Source organism: Phascolarctos cinereus, unplaced genomic scaffold (assembly GCF_003287225.1).
Source record: "Phascolarctos cinereus isolate Bilbo 61053 unplaced genomic scaffold, phaCin_HiC Scaffold_4;HRSCAF=312, whole genome shotgun sequence".
NCBI classification, from domain to species: Eukaryota; Metazoa; Chordata; class Mammalia; order Diprotodontia; family Phascolarctidae; genus Phascolarctos; species Phascolarctos cinereus.
The window spans coordinates 548,142,187-548,163,146 of NW_027555847.1; the positions used below are offsets into that span (position 1 = coordinate 548,142,187).

General features: G+C 38.6%; 1 protein-coding gene across 1 annotated transcript in view; it reads left to right on the forward strand.

The window, feature by feature from the left end:
* The window catches only part of KIAA0319 (KIAA0319 ortholog), a 126,742-nt gene that overhangs the window by 67,560 nt on the left and 38,222 nt on the right, over nucleotides 1–20,960 (forward strand). Inside the window, exon 10 of the mRNA XM_020986843.2 lies at nucleotides 18,390–18,618. Coding sequence (XP_020842502.1) covers nucleotides 18,390–18,618 — 229 coding nt within the window. The remainder of the gene's footprint in view (nucleotides 1–18,389; nucleotides 18,619–20,960) is intronic.

Here is a 20,960-nt window from a genome sequence, read left to right on the forward strand (position 1 = left end):
GTTTTATTCTGTCAGATGTAATGAAACAAAGTCAGTTCATTAGAGCAGTTGTAAAGCAGAGTTACATCAGTTTATGGGGTAGCGTAAAAACGTATCTGTTTTTTTCTTTACCTACGCACTCTTGCAGAGAGGTTCTTGAGACTGTTTTCATTTACTTAGAGTTGGTTTTGGTTGCATTGTAAAGTTCTAGCTTAAGATACTTTATTTTATTGTGAGATAGGAGGGATGGTTTATGATTTAATGAATCAATCAAATTGCCCCATCCTACTTGAAGTAGGTAATAAAATGATAAAATAAAGTAAGACTCCAATATCTTTTCTTTTTAAAAAAAAAATTTTTTTTTAAGCAGTTGGGGTTAAGTGACTTGCCCAGGGTCACACAGCTAGTAAGTGTCAAGTGTTTGGTCTGAGGCCAGATTTGAACTCAGGTCCTGTGCTCTATCCACTACACCACCTAGCTGCCTCTGTTTTCCAATATCTTAATGAGGTAAGAATACAAGTCAATTGAATCAAATCAAGCATAGGCTTTAAGCTAAGTAGAACAGTCCTTGAAAGCCTTAGATGGTTCATGGAAGGTGTGTTCAGATTGGCTGAGGAAACCTGGTTAAATGCTATGGGTCTATAAAATAAATTGAACTTCCACACAAACATAAGAAATTCAAAAGCATGAATTAACAAACATAAACTAACAGCAGCAGTAACTTAAAACCTCTCAGAAGGTTAGGGATATTTGGGGGTTCAGCCTCAAAGGAGGCTTTCAATAAGGGCTAGATAATAGAGATATTATGGATATTTTCTCAGAATGAAAGAATCTCAGAGGGGAAAGGGACCTCAGAAGTTATCTAGTTCAATCCTGAACAAGATTCAAGCCTACAATATCTCTGATAAGTAGTTATCTAGACCCTGCTTAGAGATCTCTGGCAAGGGAAAATCCACTGCTTCCAGATATGGATTGGGCTTGATGACTCCTTGACCCCTCCCTATAAATGTTATGACCCTTGATGGCTTCATGCTTCAGGAATCATTAAGCACTTGCGTATCTCACTCATCAATGAGTGCCAAGAACTTTATGTAGCCTATCTTGAGTCAAGTCAGCTATTACCTGCCATGTGCCAGGCATTGTACTAACCACTGAGAATATTAAGAAAGGCAAAAACAGCCTCTGCTGTCAAGGGGCTCACAGTCCAAGAGAAGTGATAACATGCAAACAGCTATGTAAAAATAATATATGTAATGGATAAAGTGGAGATAATTAACTTAGGTGGGCCCTTGTTAACCCCTTTCTTCCTCTTGTTTTGGTCCCATTAGAATGTAAGCTCATTGAGGATAGACATTTTCAGTTTTCTTTGTCCATTTATATTTGCATATGGGGTCATAGATCTAGTGATGGAAGGGACCTTAAAGTCTATTTCATTTGACCCCCCTATTTTACAGATGGAAAAATTGAATTCAAAAAGATCAAGTGCCTTGCTCAGGGTCATACAAGTAGTAAGAGACAGAGTTGGAATGGATGTATCAAAGAAAGTTTAATATGTGCTAAGCCCTGTGCTAAGTCCTGGGGACATAAATATAAAAGCAAAAATAGTGTCTACCAGAGTCCTTTGAAGCAGGAAAACTTGTTGATGCCATCAAGAGTTATGACTTTTATGGGCAGGGTCAAGGTCTCATGAAGGTACTTGTGATTGGTTTCCTATCTCTGATGTCACAGGCAGGAAGATACTAGGACTTGGGGATGAAAGGCGGGGGTTGGAGGAAAAGGGATTGGAGGAGGAAGGAATTCCTCTGTGTTGTATAAACACAAAGCAAGGAAGATTATAGTAATTTCTAGAAAAGAAGAAAAAGCAAAGGCAAGGGAACTTAGGTCTTCCCAAATAAAGATATTCTATGTGTATATACTATATGATATATAATATAGGCATATAAATATATATTATATGTGTCTATATACATACATATATACACATAGAATTATATGGTTGCATATCATTATTATACATAATTGTTAGTATATCAACATCATAGAATGCTATAATGCAATTATGTATGTAGACTATAAAGTGAACTAGAAAAATTTATATGACTATGATAGTAATTATATGTTTATATGTATTATCACATATAATATATACATGTAAATAATATAGTAAAATATTGATATGTATTAACATTATATGTATAATAATAATATATGTATATATACTTATATATGTATATATGTATAAATGCATATAAATATGTATTACTATCACAGTCATATAAATTTTTCCAGTTTACTTTACAGTCTTCATATTTAATTGTGTTATAGAATACTAATTGTATCATAATATTCTATGATATTGATATGCCAACAGTTATTCAGCCATTCCCCCAAATTTGACTCTAATTGTTTCAGTTTTTCTCAATTACAAGGGATGCTGCTATTAAAAAGCTTTTAATAACTAGTTTTTGTCATTTTTAATATGCAAAGGTTATATTTCCAATATGATTATTAGATCAAAGGTAATGAATATTTTTGTAGGATTTATAGCATATAACTACATAATTTTCCCTAAAGATTCTACCAATTTGCAGTTCCATCTTTGACACATGACTGTGCTTACTTCTGCATAAGTCCATCAACATTCTCATTGTATTTTTTGCATAATTATTCACAGAATAATTTTGTCGAACTTAAAAGCTATGAGGGGATAATCAAAGTTTTTCAGGTTTAATTTCTTTGGTGGTTGAACATTTTTCAAGTGATTATAATTTACCTTCAGCAAGTCAAGTCAAGAAGTCAACAACCATTTAATAAGCATCTAACATATGTCAGGCACTGTGCTAAGTATTGGGGATACAAAGAAAGGTGAAAGACATCACCTGCTCTCAAGGAGTTCATAATGTAATTGGGGAGTTCACATGCAGATACGTTTGATATGTTTGAAAATTATACTGTCAGGATAAATTGGAGAAAATCAACAAAAGGAAGGCACTAGCATTAAGGGAGATTGAGAAAGTTTTCTTCTAGAAGTTGGGGTTTTAGGCAGGAACTTGAAGGAAACCAGTAAAGTTAAGAGAGGAGGACGTTAGGAGAGAGAGAATTCCAGGCAAGAGACAGTCAGAGAAAATGCCTAGGATCAGGAGATGGATTGTTTTGTGAGATGAACAGCAAGGATGCCAATGTTAACTGGACCAAAGAATATGTGGGGTAGAGTAAGGTATAAGAAGACTGGAAAGGATGCCAAGTTATAAAGAATTTTGAACATCCACAGAGGATTTAATGTTAGATCCTGAAGCTGATAGGGAGTTCAATGGAGTTTATTGGATAGAGAGGCAGTATGGTCATTCCTGCAGTTTAGAAAGATCAATTTGACTGCTGAATGGAGAATGGGCTGGAATGGGGAGAGACTTGAGGCAGGGAGACCAAACAGAAGGTTATTGTAATAGTCAGGGCATGAAGTGAGTAGGGTATGGTATAGGGCAGTGGTGAGAATGGGAGTGTATGAGACAGGTTAAAGATGTTGCCAAGGTCGAGGCCTCAGGCGGGAGCCAAGATGGTGGAGTGAAAAGGTAGTTGCTCTCACTCTCCCCTATTAACCTCTGAAAACCCAGAAAATATCACCCAGAAAAAAAACCTGGAACACCTGAACTAGAAGAAAGACAGGAGCAGCAGTGCAGTAGCCCAGCAAACAGGTCTCCCAGTGCCTCAGCAAACATAAGGGAGGCAGAACTACAAGGGGACCCAGGCAGATAAGTACCCTGAAGCATTCATCTGAAAGGAGGTGAAGAAAACAACCTAAAGGCTTCCTAAAGCCCGCCTTGCTGATTCCAACCCAACACCAGGTGAGCTGTAGGAGCCCTGAGCCTCCAATTGTGAAGAAATCCTGAAGCCCAGGTGGTAGAGCAGGCAAACACCAACACCTGGACCTCAGTGCCTCAGTGAGGTGGGGGAACCGGTGGAAACCAGCTCAGAAAACCACCAGGAGCTCACTCCACCAAAGGAATCTCCCGTGCATTAGCAGAAAGAGGGAGACAACACTGCAGGGGCCCCAGGCAGATAAACACCTGCAGCAGCCATCTAAAAGGAGCTGAAGAAAGCTAAAGGAAAGGAAAAGCAGGCAACCTAGAATTGCCTGAAAGTTCCAGCCTTGCTGATTCCAGCCCAACACAGGTAAGCTGCCAGAAACCTACAGCCTCCAATTCCAGCATAAGAGGCCCCAGCAACGCAAAGCCAGTGACCAAGACCTAGGCTCCCAACACAAGAAGCTTGGGTCAGTACCCTCTGTTCCCCAGCAGGAGAGCTCAATCTCTTTAAAGGCCAGGGAATAAAGAAACACCATGAGTAAAAAGAAACGTACCATAGATTCATATTATGAGAAGAGTGAAGATCAAGACAGAAATTCTGAAGAGGACAACATTGTCAACAAACCCACATCTGCAACAACAAAAGGGAATATGAACTGGTCTGAAGCCCAAAAAGCCTTCTTAGAAGAGCTCAAGAAGGATTTTAATAGTCAAATGAGAGAGGTAAAGAGTCCTTCAAAAATACAATTGGCCAATTGGAAAAAAAAATACACTGAAGAAAACAAGTCCCTAAAAAACACAATTGGCCAATTGAAGAAGGAAGTACAAAAACTAACAGAAGAAAACAATCTGTTAAAAACTAGAATTGGACAAATGGAAACTAATGTCTCTATGAGAGAGCAAGAATCAGTCAAACAGAAACAAAAAAATGAAAAAATAGATGAAAATGTAAAATACCTCATCAGTAAAACAACCGACCTGGAAAATCGACTCAGGAGAGACAATTTAAAAATTATTGGACTACCTGAAAATCATGATGAAAAAAAGAGCCTGGACAGTATCTTTCAGGAAATCATAAAGGAAAACTGCCCAGAAGTCCTAGAACCAGAAGGGAAAATAACCACAGAAAGAATCCACCATCACCACCTGAAAGAGATCCCAAATTGACAACACCAAGAAATATAATAGCAAAATTCCAAAATTACCAGATGAAAGAGAAGGTGCTGCAAGCAGCCAGAAAGAAACAATTTAAATATCATGGAACCACAGTCAGGATTACACAGGACCTTGCAGCTTCTACATTAAAAGACCGCAGGGCATGGAACATGATATTCCATAAGGCAAAGGAGCTTGGAATGCAGCCAAGGATCAATTACCCAGCAAAAATGAGCATCATTTTTCAAGGGAGGAGGTGGATATTCAACGAAATAGGAGACTTCCAAACTTTCCTGATAAAAAGACCAGAGCTCAACAAAAAATTTGATCTTCAAGTACAGGACTCAAGAAGGACTTAAAAAGGTAAATGGGACAGAAGATACAATATGTTGTTAATAAGGGGGGGCTGTTTAAACCCCTACAAGGGAATATGAGACTTGCAACCCTTGAGAACTGTATTGTTATTACACCTTGTTAAAGGAGTATACATAAAGAGGGTGGATATTAGTTGACTTTGATGTAATGATAAAAAAAATCTAATCAAGTGGGTTAAATGGATCCAAATAAGTGGATCAATCTGATCTTAGAAAATGTACTGAGAAAGGAGGAGGCAGACAAGGGTAAATTACATTGCAGGAAAAGACACAAAATCCTATTACAGCAGGGGGAAAGAAGGGGGGGAGCATTGTTTGAACCTTACTCTCATCAGATTAGGCTCAAGAAGGGCATAATATAATCAGTTAGGTATAGAAATCTAACTTGCCCTATAGGCAGTAGAAAGGAAAAGGGGAAAGAAAAGGGAGGGGGGAAGAAGGGAGGGAAGCAGCAGTAAGACTAAAGGGGAAGAAAAGGGAAAGGGATAATAAAAGGGGGAAGGGACTGAAGGAGGCGGGTCAAAAAATGTTGCCGAGGTCAAGACTTGACAACAGATTATATATGAATGGAGACAGAGAAAAAGAGTGGGGAGTACAGGAAGACATCAACATTGGAACCTGGGTTTCTGGAAGAATGGTACAAATTGACAAGTTGTTGCTTTTGTTTGAATATTTCATTTATTCATTCATTTAAGCTCCTTAGAAGTGTGTATTGTTGCATTCTTCGTTCACCTCTCCAGCATTTATCATGGTGCCTGACACATAGTAGGCACTTAATAAGTGCTTGTTAATTGATTGATCAAAAATGTTTATTAACCATGTACCATTATGCATAATGCCCTGGAGATAACAATGATGGAAAACAACAAATATCCCCTTATGTCAAGGCATTTACTAGAGGGAGACAATATGTACATGGTTAAACATAATGCAAGGTAGAAGAAAGTGATAAGAACAAAGGAGAAAATTGGGGAAAATATTGTAGAAATTTTAAGGAGAGAGAAATCAAGTTCACAGGGGAGATGTTTCATGAAGGGTGTTGGCACCTGAACTTTTCCTTAAAGAAACAGAAAGCTTTTAATAGTTAGAAATGAAGGGATTGTATTCCAGGGATGGGGGAGCTCAAATGCTAAGTTTAAGAAAAATAGTCAAGGTTGACTATAAAGTAGAGTACTTGAAGAGAAGTAGCATGAAATAAGTGTAGAAAAGGTGGTTTGGAATAACATTCTCAAGGCCTTTAAATGTCAGGCTAAGGAGTTTATATTTTATCCTGCAGACAGGGATCTGAGGGCTTTTGAGTGGAGAAGTGACAAAGATTGTGCATTAAGAAGATTGTGGGGCAATTGTGGCAGTTGTATGAAGGATGGACTGGAGAGGGGAGAGAGCAGAGCCAATAGTTTCTATAAAATCTATCTATCTATCTATCTATCTATCTATCTATCTATCTATCTATCTATCCTTTCTACACAAAAGCATAGGGGAGAGAATTGTGGCAGGCCTGAATTAGAGTGATGGAGGTGTTAGTAAGGAGGAGAGGATAGTAATAAGGGTGATTTTGCAGGTAGAATTGACATGAATTTGGTGAGAGAGAGAAGTCCAAGGCAACTTCCAAGGTTTGGAGCATGAAGGTCTGTAACAATAGTGGTGTCCTCAACAAAAATGGAAAAATTGGAAACAGAAGCTGCTTTTATAGAGAAGGGGAAGACAGAGTGGGCAAGACTTTCTAAAAATTCAACAGTGAAAGATATATGGTTCAAAGTGAATATAGAAGACTATAGTTTGGGGTGAGAGATGTTAGAGTCAATGGAAAGAGTTTTGTTTGTTTTTTTAGGATAAGGAAGACCACAGCATATTTGTAAATAATGGAAAGGAATTATTAGACCATAGATTTAAATCTGAAATGGGTCTAAAAGGCTAAGTCCCCCATTTTACTGATGAAGAACTGAGGCCCCAAAATCCTAACCCTGGGTTATGACCAACTTATGACCTACCTCCTTAGCTTTTCTTTGTCTACTATTGAAAAAGTGTGAGTAAGTAATAAAAAGCACTCTGTGCCTTTTCTTTGGCTGTCCCCCATGCATGAAATGTTTCATTTCCTGCCCTCTGATTCCTGACTTCCCTCAAGACACAGATCAAATCTCATCTTTTGCAAAAAGCCTTTCCCAGCTCTTCTTCCCCCCAAGCCCCACTGTTAATGCCTCCCCTCTGAGATTATCTCCCATTTACACTACCCTGGCTGTGCCTTCTCATTCCTCATTCTCCTTTATTGGATCTTCATCCATATATCACCTTATAATTGTGGGTGTTCCCTAAGGCTTTTTCCTGGACCCTCTTCTTTTTTTCCTTCTGTGCTGTCTCAGTCTCAGCAGCTCCCATGGGTTCAATTATCATCTCTATGCAGATGATTTTCAGATCCATCCCTACTTTTTCCTGGGGTCGAATCCTACATTACCACCTGCCTATTAGACATCTTGAATTGGTATCCTATAAGTACCTCAAATGCAGAATAGAACTTATTACCATTTTTGTTGGTTGGTTGTGTTTTGTGACCCCATTTGAGGTTTTCTTGACAGATACTAGAGTGGTTTGTCATTTCCTTCTCCAGCTCATTTTACAGATAAGGAAACTGAGGCAAATAGAGATTAAGTGATCTGCCCAGGGTCACAAAACTAGTAAGTGTCTGAGGCCAGATTTGAACTCTGGAAAATGAGTCTTCTGGACTCCAGGCCCAACACTGTACCCATTGGGCCACCTAGCTGCCCCCTCTCCCAAACCTTCTCCTCTTCTGAATTTCCCTGTTACTCTCTAGAGGGTAGTACCATCTTCCTAGTCATCCAGATTCACAATCTCAGTGTCATTCTTGACTCCTTACTCTCACTCCACTTATCCTATCAGGTGCCAGATCTTGTTTCTACCTTCATAACTCTGTCTTCTCTTCACCCCCACAGCTACTACCCTAGTTCAGGCTTTCATTATCTCTCACCTTCTAATTGCAATAGCCTTCTAATTAGTCTGTGTGCCTCGAGTCTCTGCTTACTCCAATCCATCTTCCATAGAATTGCCAAAGTGATTTTTTTTAAGTGTAGGTCTGATCTCACCATATCTCTCATTGCTCATTGAGATCCAGAGACTCCCTTTTACTTCAAGGACCCAACATCAAGTCCTCTGTTGGCGTTTAAAGCTCTTTGTAACCTGCCCCTTTTCTACCTTTCTAATCTTCTCACATTTTACTTCCTTCCATATACTCTACAATCTAGCCACACTAGCCTTTTTGTTGCTCCTCACACATAACACCCCTTCTCTCAAGTGTCTTTTTAAAAATTAATTAGTTTATTTTTAGTTTTTGACATTCATTTCCACAAGATTTTGAGTTCCAAATTATCTCCCATCTCACCCCCCAACCCTTCCCCCAACCCCAAGACAGCATGCATTCTGAATACCCCTTCCCCTAATCTGCCCTCCCTTCTATCACCCTCCTCCCATTCTCTTATCCTCTTCCCCTTGTATTTTCCTGTGTGGCAGGATAGATTTCTATACCCCATTGCCTGTATCTTATTTTCCAGTTGCATGTAAAAACAATTTTTAACATTTGTTTTTAAAGCTTTGAGTTCCAAATTCTCTCCCTTCCTCCTTCCCCACCTACCTTCATTGAGATGGCAAGCAACTTGATACAGGTTATACATGTGTAGTCATGCAAAACAATTCCACAGTAGTCATGTTGTCAAAAACTAACTATATTTCCCTTCATCCTATCCCATCCTTTGTTTATTATATTCTCTCTTTTGAATCTGTCCCTTTTCAGAAGTGTTTGCTTCTGATTACCCCCTCCCCCAATCTGCCCTCCCCTCTATCATCTCCCTGCTCTCTTATCCCATTTCCCCCCTATTTTCCTGTACGGTAAGATAGATTTCCATACCCAATTGAATATGTATGTTATTTCCTCCTTAAGCCAAATCCTATGAGAATAAAATTCACTCGTTCCCTCTCACCTTCTCACACTTCACCTCCAATGTAAAAGCTTTTTCTTGTCTGTTTTATGTGAGATAATTTACCCCATTCTACCTCCCCCTTTCTCCTTCTCTTAGTATAATCCTCTCTCACCCCTAATTTTATTCTCCAGTTATTACCCCTTCATCTTCAACTCACCTTGTGCCCACTATTTATTTATACATATTTTTCCCCTCCAACTACCCTAATACTGAGAAAAGTCTCATGAGTTACAAATATCATCTTTCCATGCAGGAATGTAAACAGATCAACTTTTAAAAAGTCTGTAATGATTTCTCTTTCCTGCTTACCTTTTCATGCTTCTCTTCAGTCTTGTATTTGAAAGTCAAATTTTCCATTCGGCTCTGATCTTTTCATCAAGAATGCTTGAAATTCCTCTATTTCACTGGACATCCATTTTTTCTTCTGAAGGATTATACTCAGTTTTGCTGGGTAGGTGATTCTTGGTTGTAATCCTATCTCCTTTGCCCTCCAGAATATCATATTACAAGCCCTCCAGTCCCTTGATGTAGAAGCTGCTAAATCTTGTGTTATCCTGATTGTGTTTCCACAATACTTGAATTGTTTCTTTCTGGTTGCTTGCAATATTTTCTCCTTGACCTGGGAACTCTGGAATTTGACTATAATATTCCTAGGGGTTTTCCTTTGGGGGCTCTCTTTCAGGAGGTGATTGGTAGATTATTTCCATTTCTATTTACCCTCTGGTTCTAGAATATTAGGGCAGTTTTCCTTGATAATTTCTTGAAAGATGATGTCTAGGCTCTTTTTTTGATCATGGCTTTCAGGTAGTCCAATAATTTTAAAATTATCTCTCCTGGATCTATTTTCCAGGTCAGTTGTTTTTCCAATGAAATATTTCACATTGTCTTCTATTTTTTCATTCTGTTTTGTTTTATAATGTCTGGATTTCTCATAAAGTCACTAGCTTCCATTTGCTCCATTCTAATTTTTAAGGAAGTATTTTCTTTAGTGAGCTTTTGGACTTCCTTTTCCATTTGGCCAATTCTGCTTTTGAAGGCATTCTTCTCCACATTGGCTTTTTGGACCTCTTTTGCCATTTGGGTTAGTCTATTTTTTAAGCTGTTATTTTCTTCAGTATTTTTGGTCTCCTTTAGCAAGCTGTTGACTTGTTTTTCATGATTTTCTTGCATCATCTCATTTCTCTTCCAGTTTTTCCTCTACTTCTCTTACTTGCTTCTCAAAATCCTTTTTGAGCTCTTCCATGGCCTGGGCATGATTTACATTTCTCTTGGAGGCTTTGGATGTAGGAGCTTTGACTTTGTTGTCTTCTTCCGGTCATATGTTTTGATCTTCTTTGTCACCAAAGTAAGATGCTATGGTCTGACTTTTTTTTGCGCATGATCCCAGCCTTAATTACTTGAGTTATAAGCTCTTTGTTAAGGTAGGGATCTGCTTCCAGTGTGGAGAGTGTACTGTCCCAAGCTTTAGGGAGTTTTGTGGAGATGTTTTCAGAGATGCTTCTAGGGATCTGTAAATTTTCAGTTCTTCCAAGGTGGTATGATCAAAGGTGAGGTGTTTATTCCTTTCCTGGCCTGTGCTCTGATCTATGAGTGACCACAAACACTCTTTTCTGCCTTGGAACTGTGCAGCACCACCACAAGCTCCACCACACAAGCATTCCACCTTGGCCCAGGACTGCCACCCAGAACTGTGACCCAGATCCAACCATGAGTAAAGCAAGAGAATCATGCCTCAGTGCCTGCAAAGAGATCCCTGCAATCCCCATCTGATCAGCCACTTGATCCCCCCTCTGTCTGTGGTCCAAGAGCTCTGGAAGCAGTTATCGCCCCAAGTTTATGCCAGGACTGGGACTAGGCTGAGCTCCTCCCTCACCATGGTCAGACACACCTTTCCTACTGATATTCTAAGTTGTCTTTGGTGTTTGTGGATTGAGAATTCTGGAAACCCCCACAGCTCCCCTTGATTCAATCCCCTGAGGACTGCTCCAGGTTTGCTGAGGCCTGGTCTTTGCCTGCACAGCCCGCGTGGTCCATATCAAACTTCATTCCTCTCCCAGCCTGGCACAACAGACTTTTTCTGCCCAACCTTCCAGGTTGTCTTGGGCTGGAAATTTGTTTCACTCAGTCTTTTTGTGGGTTCTGCTGCTCTAGAATTTGTTTAGAGCCATTTCTTACAGGCATTTGGAGGGGTTTGGGGAAGAGCTTAAGCAAGTCACTGATTTTACTCTGCCATCTTGGCTCTTCCCCTTAACTCCCATTTTCTATAGAAGACCTTTTCCAGTCTCCCCAGCTTGCTGAAGTCACCCCCTTTAAGATTACCTTCCATCTATACTGCATATATATCTGATAACTATCTATTTCTTTAGGTATTATCTATTAGAATGTCAACTTCCTGAGGGCAGGAATTGTTTTTACCTCTCTTTGTATCCCTCAACAATTAGAGCAATGCCTGATACAGAGTAGGTGCTTAATAAATTACTTTTGACTGCTCATTAATTGACTTACCCCAAGTCCCTAATGTAGCAGATATGAGAGCCAGGATTTGAAACTAAGTATTCTGACTTCAGATCCAGGGTTCTTTCAACTGCACTGCACTGAGAGAAAAAATGCTCAATGGGGCAAGCTCCATGGAAGATAGGGGAAGGCTTGGCATCCAGTACATAAATGAAGGAGCTAGCCTTTGCAAAGAGGAGAGACATCTTATCTTTTGACACTAGAGCGAAAGGAGAGAAAATAGGCGAAGGCATAGAGAGTTTTTGAGGTGTGGAATATGGAAGATGAGGTGGTTGACATGTGATGCCAGATGTCTAGTGAGAAGGTAGAGGCCAGTTTGAAGGTGTGAGGAAAGACAAATAGCTGTGAGAATTATGGTAGGGAATCAAAGATAACTAAAAGGATTGTTTTGCAACAGTAAAGAGTCAGATGAGGTTACATAGTCTGAACTTGTAGTTGCTACTGTTTTGTAATTCCATCTTTCAACTTTTTGTAGCTTGGTAGTAGACATGGAGAAAGCATGTGGTGGAGACCACCCAGGATTGTGGCTTTTAGAGGGGTGGAAACAGTGGTACATAAGGCAACAAGGTACTCAAAGGTAGAGGATGATGCCTTATGGAAAGGGCTAACTATAGTGTCAAAAAAGTGAAGCCAGAGTAAGGATGATGGATTGGGAGAACAGAGAGAAAGAGAACAAACAGTATAGCAATAAAAGATAATAGGTTTAGGAGTAGTTAGGCAATGGGAGAGGTGAAAGGCAGAAGATTGTGCTCAAAGAGAAGAATTTCGTAGTTGAAGATGTTGGGGGTGGAACAATTTTGGTTGACTCTGAGATCTTAAGTGTGAACACCCTTATGAGGGGCTAAGGAAGAGTGGAAATAAGCAAGTCACGGGAGTTGAGAGGGCTGATGAACTGGGAGGTCAGAGTGTTAGGTTCATTGACATGTTCATCTTGAAGTAACCAAGGATTAAGGCAGGGAGGTGGTAGAAAAGAAGACTATTACAATTTATTTACCCATTAGGGATTACCCTTTAATATTTTTATCTGTCCTTATATATTTCTGATATTCAGTTTTATGTTTACATATGTCATAATAAACATTTTCTTCTATTTTGGTTTAGAGCTTATCATGCAGTTGATCTGGGGATCTTCACCTGCTTCATTCAAGATATTTAAAATTTTGGTTTTTGGTTGATACATTATTTGAGTTATACTTGATCTTTGAAAAACATTCTTCTGATGGTAAATGAAATTTTCAAATTTACATGATGTTCAATCTGATGATCTAATCCTATGCCTTTAGGATGTGTGTGTTTTCATCTAGCTTTGTCATCTTTCCCATTTTGAGAACTATGATGATATTCTAGTAGGTGTAATTTCTTTCTTTATTTTTACTCAGAACTTCCTCTGCTTTGCCGATTTAAAATTTAATAATTTCATACTTTAGGGAACTTGCATTTAGCATTTCTCTATGTTGGGATGGATCTTGTGAATTCTTTCCACTTGCATAATGATATATTTTATTGTCTACTTTGGGAAGTTGTTTCCAATGAATTCTTCAAATACACATTTTAGTGCTGTTTCTTTTTCAATTCTTTTTGAAATTCTAGTTAATCTTTTATGTATCTTATGTATACTGTATGTATGTATCTTATGTATACTACATAACCATTTTTCAGTTGTTCAGTTGTGTCTGGCTCTTTGGACCCCCCACACAGGGTTTTCTTGGCAAAGATATTGGAATGCTTTGCCATTTCCTTCTCCAGTTCAGGTGAGAAAATCAGGGCAAACAGGGTTAAGTGACTTGCCCAGGGTCACATAGCTAGTGGATGTTTGAAGCTGGATTTGAAGACCTGACTCCAGGCGCAGAACTCTATCCATTGATCCACCTAATGCTCAAGCAGCTTTTAAAGTTCTATTCTGAGCTTGTCTTTGACTTTACTTTTATTACTTGCTGATCTTCTCTGAAGTACAAATTTCTGTTATTTACTACTTTTAATGATGCTTTATTTTATGTCATTTTCACTTAATATATCTCTTATGCTTAAAAATGGAATTAGTATTCTCTTATTTCCTTCATTGCATTTATTCTCATTTATCATTTTTTTGCATTAATTCTAAAAATGTTTGATCATGCATTTCTGTAGAAGTTGCATTCCTTGAACATTTTGTGTTGCCATATTTCTTTGCTGTATGATAATTTTGGTCATATTCATCTCTTTCTGTAGGATAACTTTTTAATTATTTTTTAAAGATTCTTTTTCGATCTTGCCTTTTACAATGAAAGATTTTAAATTATGAGGCATAAGGTGATTAGGTCTCATCGACTTAAGAAGTCAATTAAAGAATTCATTCCTGTAATTAAAAAGGTGGTCATAGGGGATTGCCAGATCTTGCTTTATTCTGGGGAGAGTTGAGGATAAATTGCAGTCATTACTAAGCAAACCAAGGAATGCCTACTTTTTATGTTGCCTCTTTCATGGATGATTCAATTACTTCCTACATGCCATCTCTTTCTACCCCTTTTCTTTTTCCTCCTCCTTCCTAGGACTGCAGTGATAACAGAGGTCAGTTTTTCTGTGCAGTGTGCTCTGGATATAAGTGAATAAACCTTTGTAAATCTTGGTCCTTCTAATCCCATTTGCTCCTCTTCCATTCAGGGGTGGTGGTGGAGGCAGTTGTGGGCATGACAGGAGATTCCTGGCTTCATGCTACTACTTTAGGAGCCTCAGCCTTGGACTCAAGGTTGACCATAGCAACTGTGGCCTTAAACCTGGCAGTGGGATCTGTGGCTGGAGGGGCCTTTGGCCTGGGATGTAGCATACTGCAACACAGGAATAGCCAGGCTGGAGGTGGAGAGTCTGGAGAGGAAGCAGCAACTTTCTCCCCCCACTCCCTTTTTCTCCTCTTTCCTTTCCTCTAGTTTGGCCTTCACAGCAATAGTCTCACTGTGTCTCTACTCATGGAGGATAGAATCCAGGCTCTTCACTTCCTCCCCTTAACAAATTAATTTATCTTAAAAGGTTAATTTTAGGTACATTTCATACTACTTCCCATGAGTTTGAAAATTTCTAGCTATAACCAATGAATCAACAAGTCCATAAGTGCAAGGTACTGTGTTAAATGCTAGGGATACTAAGTCAATAGTGAAACAGTCCCTGCCCTCAGAGAGCTTATAGTCTTATAGGGTTATAGTGCTTTTTCACCAGATCAAGAATGGCACAGATGGCAAGATGTATCTCCTCTGTTCCTCACTTATTGTTTTTTATATTAATATTTTTTCTTAGACATTTTTACATTTTGATGATGAAATCTTGGGAGAGCTGATGACTTTTCTTCTTTTTATTCTGTAATCTTATAATTTCTAGCTACTATTAATAATTCATCTCATTATTCCATAAACAATATTATGACTTCTTTAGGGATAAAAAAGGAAAAAGAATTGTCTCGAAATATGTCAGTGCCATTAGTTCTTAGATTCTTAGGTAGAATAATGGCCCCATGTCATTAATTTCATTTTACAAATGTCTATAACAACCCCAGTTCTCTTTTTAAGTTCAATTTCCTTTTAGGGGGTTGTCAGCAATAATATCATTTGAACATAGGCTTTTCAAGCAGTTGATCAACATTTATTTTTATTTTTTCAGTAATATTTTTTCCCAATCACGTGTAAAAACAATTTTTGCCATTCATTTTCAAAATTCTGAGTTATAAATTCTCTCCCTCCCACTCCTCTGCCCATCTGCTGGTCCATGACTCCATTGTCTCATCCTCTCCTAGGGTCTACCTCTTCCCACCCAACTCCTGAGAAGGTGTGGGCTGGCAGAGGACTTAGAAGTGTGGAGATAATGTATTGCTGTGGAAGAAGGGTACTGCCCCCACCAGCCCTGCTCTCCATCAGTGCACAGGGCTCAACTCCAGTTGTGTTGGCCTAGTTATGGCTCTGCTTTTCTCTAGGATGTCTCTGTTCTGTTACTGTTTCCATTTTTACTTACCCTACCTGAAAGCTTCCAGTTAGTTTCATGTAATACTAGTTCCTGGCAATCTATACTATGAAAGAGCAGCTTAGATAACACCCCATCCAAAGAAAATTCCAAAAGAGTAACCAGTGCTTCTAACCAAAAAAAAGCAAAGATTAATTGAGTTGAGATGGTTATTTTTCTTTTAAAGCAAAATGAGAGAAAGAGAATTTCAATGAAAGATATGAGTTAAATTGACATAGAAAATTGAAATGTTAGCTTTTTTAATGGTAAATGCCAAACCTTTAAGGAAACCATGCAGGATTTTGTTGTTGTTTTTCCCAGATACAGAATGCACTGATTTGAAGTTTTTTTGAAAAGCCAAATTTGTGAACCACCTGCTCCTCCATTGGATTTGGAGTCAGAAGACTTGGTTTAAATCCCAGCTCTGCCACTTATTACCTGTGTCTCCTTGGGCAAATCACTTAATCTTGCAAAGCCTCAATTTTCTCAACTTAAAATGACAGAGTTGGAATAGATGGCCTCTGAGGACCTTTCCAGCTCTATCTAAGTCTATGCTACTATGGTAGGGTATTTGTTTCACCCATGTAGGTTATATATACATCCATATATATTTGTGTAAATGTGGCTCTCAGGGAAGCACAGATCTTTGACTCTCAACTACCCCTCTCCAAGGAAACTTTGATTCCTTCCAGGAGAGGCACAGGAGACTGGGACCATGAGGCTGATTTACTGTGTTCTCCTCACAGAGGGGACACTAATATAGAATATATATACATATATACACACATACAATATATATATATACATATAATATACACATATGTGTGTAAAGTATAAATACATACATATATACACATACATATATATACACACATACATATACATACACACACACATATAAATAATTTTTAGGTTCAAGTTGCTTTTCTTGGTATCTGTCTCTCAACCAAGAAAGAATGCCCTAAGCAATATCCAAAGGCTTGATTCTACCAAATTCTAGTTATACAAAATATATTACATATATACACAATGTGTATGTATGTATGTATGTATGTATGTATGTATGTATGTATGTACACACATCTATCTTGCATAGCAAATAAACACATTTAATCAAGCTGATCACAAATAGAAGTTAGAGATGAGAATATACCAAACAATAAACCAAGTGAATGAGCTTTCCTGCTGGGAGTGAGATATTTCCGTTCAATGAGAGAATACTCAATATTACCCCAGGGGAAATTCCTTAAAGTCATCAGCACCTCGAGCTGGAAATAAGAACGTGCTCAAGGCACTGGCTCTTTCACATGTTGACTTCTTTCCAGAGTCTTTCTGCTGGACCACCAAGGGCCTCTCCCTGAAGAGAATCTAGAACAGTATGTGTCCTTTCTTAAAGCTGGAAGCCAGAAGAAGGACTCTTCTCTCCCAAGCTCTTGCCAACTCTGCCCCTCACACAGGCTCAGAGCATCGGATAATCATTCTCTCCACCAAGGAGGAGAGTCTTATGCAAATATCTAGGCTTGAACCCCGGGTTGCAGTAAGATCATTTGATCTAATAAATTCTCAAATAATGGACCACATTCTCCATTATGCCTTTCCAAGTGATCACTTGTTTCTGTAGTCTTAACCAGTCCACTTGTGAAACTTAAAGCTAACTGAGCAACTTCCTGCAGTGGTGTGGACACACCCATGGAACATATAAACCTCAGCTTAGTTTATTATTTTCATTCTGTTGTCAAGATGTCTTTTTATACCATTTTCCTTTAATTGATAGAACAGAGGTTTTGTCTGGGTGATGTGATGTAGTAGGAAAAACACTAGATTTAGAGAATTTGGCTCTGATTCCTAGCCCTGATGCTTACTACCGTGGCAGGTCACTTAATATCTCTAAGATTCAGTTCTTCATTGGCTTCAAAAGAGAAATTTATAATAGATAATCTCTAGGTTCCCTTCAGGCTCTAACTCTATGGTATTAATTCTCTTTGCATAAGATACCATATGAAGACATATCACCTGTTCTTTTTACAATGGTGATGTGTTGGAAATGATATGCTATTTTGCTCTGTAGCAGTCAATTGTCCCACAATGGCCTGTTGAGTGCCTTCTATTATTTTTGATGCAAATATTTATTTCTTACTCTGCTGAGATCTAGAACAGTAGTCCTAAAATTATTATTATTTAAATAAAAGACTGATATCTCTTTATCTTTCAGAAATACCTTTTCCATTTTTATATTAATCACCTTTTCCTCAACCCTATGGAAAGTACTTTTTTATCTTCAAAATATCTTCAGGCTTCCCTTCCCCTCCGCCCTCCACTTAGTCCCATACTCCTTGCTTTCTTTACCTCAATATATCACTAACAGACTAACCTACTAGGCAGTCAAAGTCTGAAAGCTATAAGTTCTAAGAAGAACAAACAGGCATCTAAGCTTAAAATTTGGGAAGTAGGGAGGGTCTTCCAATACCAATGTAATGAATTTTCTTTTTCTCTCTTTCTCTCTCCCTTTCCCTCTTCTTCACTCCCTCTCTCCCTTTCTTCCTCTCCCTCTCTCCCTCTGTTCATCTCTCTCTCCTCCTTTCCCTCCCTCCCTCTCATTCTCCTTTCTATAGGTTAACAGTAATAGATTCAGATGGAGCTGCAAACTCTACTACTGCGTTAGTAATAGTCAACAAACCTGTGGACTATCCACCTCTTGCCAATGCAGGACCAAACCAGGTGATAACTTTACCACAGAACTTCATCACCCTCAATGGAAACCAGAGCAGCGATGATCACCAGATTGTCAGCTATGAGTGGTCACTGAGCCAACATAGTAAAAGCAAAGTTGTAGCCATGCAGGTAAGTTCTTGTTTATGGGCATCAGAAGAATTTGCCTCTGTCTTTCATCAATTGAATCTGGATTTTTTGGGGGGCCTAGGAAGATGAGTTTAGAAATTTCTTTATTCTGATGCATTAGAGATATTTGAAAGAGGAAAACAGGCACTCTTAGAGTTATGAATGTATGGGATTGCAAAGGTTCCTTATGTAAAAATTGATCAGTTTTAATAGTTCAGCCCCACCTGCCTTGTAAGTGAATGAATGAAGGAATGAATAAGCATTTGTTAGGCACTTACTAAGTATGTGGCACTGTGGTAAGCATTGGGGATATAAATTCAAGCAAGCAAGATACTCCCTGCCCTCAAGAAACTTATGTTCTATTAGGGGAAGACAATGTATATAGGGGAACTTGAAGTAGAAAGCAAGAGGTAGGGCTAGATCCAAGAGAATGGGGCTCAGCATTAGTTAACAGTTGATATTTCAACCAAGAAAATTATTGTGGTCTTAGACTATATTAAGATAAGCAAAGTGCCCAAATCATACTGCATTTGGAGTACTGTGTTCAGGTTTGGACTTTGTACTTGGTTGTGGCCCTTTGTTTTTGAAGAGGACCAAAAAAACCTCAATATGTTGGGGTCAAGGTAGCCCTGTGGCTGATCAGCTCTGCCCTCAGGCCATTAGGGTGACTGACTCAAGTCCACTCTTTAGGCCCTGCTAGACCTCTTCTGCCCTTCTAGACTGAGGCTCTTTGGGAGAGCTGTTGCTTTTGCGTCTTGCATATTTTGTTTTCTTTAGTTTGGCTTGAGATTTCTTGAGTGCTGAAGAATGTTTAATGAAGGAATTGTACCTGGATCTTCTGCTGTTGGTGTTGTTCATCCTGCATTCTCAGCAGAGGACCAATAACTTCACAGGGCTGATGTCTTGACATGCATGGACAAAGATGAAAAGAGCAGTCGGACTAGGCCTGTTCTTTCAACACACAGAGAGGGACCAAGCTGGACGTGGCACAACCTTGAGGGTATTGAGGGATCGAGTTAAAGATGGTTTAAAGAAGGGAGGATACCAAAAGCTTAGAAAAAATCATGGAGGTTACTACTATTGAAAAAGGCCTCTGAGGAAATAACAGTAATCACCCATATGCCAACTTTCCTATCTCTCCAAAATCTTTTGAGAATATTTTAACATGTTTATTTTATTTATTTATTTATTGCTAGGCAGTAGGGTTAAGTGACTTGCCCAGGGTCACACAGATAGTAAGTATTATATGTCTGAGGCCAGATTTGAACTCAAGTCCTCCTGAATCCAGGGCTGGTGCTGTATCTATTGTGCCTTGCTGCCCCAGTATTTTCACATGCTGAGAGAATTCTTGATAAAGGCACACAAAAGGAACAAGTATGACTGTGAAAAGTATACTCTATAACAGACTACATCCTAGCATAGTAGAATGAGCATTGCATTTGGAGGCAGAGGACTTGAATTTGAATCCCAGCTCCCATCTTTATGATCTTGGACAACTCACTTAACCTCTTTGGCCTCAGTTTCCTCATTTGTAAAATGAAGGTTTTAAACTAAATGACATCTGAAGTCTGTTATAACTCTAAATTTCTTCCCCTGATCCAACATCACTGAAGGAACACAGTTGTAGAGAATACAAGATTGCACTATGTATATTGATTTTTTACTATTAAAAAAATACATTTTTATTTTATAGAACAAAATGCCATTCCAACAAGATATCAAATGTTAAAATCAAACTCACCAAATATAACTTTGTTCAACAACCCTTGATTTTAACCTCATCTGAGGCTTAAAATAAGGAGTTGTACGTCTGCCTAAGTTGTTTGCCGTTAGTGCAGAATCCAAATGAAAGAGAGATTCCTTAGAGATAGGGAGGTCTTCCAGATGCTCATCTTAGTGGTTGGTACTGTGCTGATTATATCAAGCCCTGATATCATGCAGAGCCTCCTAAATGAGATTAACAATTACTTAAAAGTTTTAGGTTTAATTTTCTGAACAGAAAAAAAAAACACAGGAAAAATACATGTTGATCAGACTATATGTAGTTGGATGGACGATGCACAGAGCTGATCTGTCAGTGCATTTATCTTGAACAGATATTAGAAACAGATAATGAATTGGGCCTATTGAATCATGTAATGCAACAGTCTCAGAAGAACTAAAATGATTGGCTATCTAAATGGCAGTGGTGATCTGCATGATAGGATTGAACAGGTTGCAGTACATTACAGTTGAAAAATCTTTAGGAGTAGAGAAAAATATCATCAAAGAGATGTATGATTAGGAGAGGGAGGCTGATCATGCAGCAATATTGAGGGATGGACATTCATGCACATGTACATTCA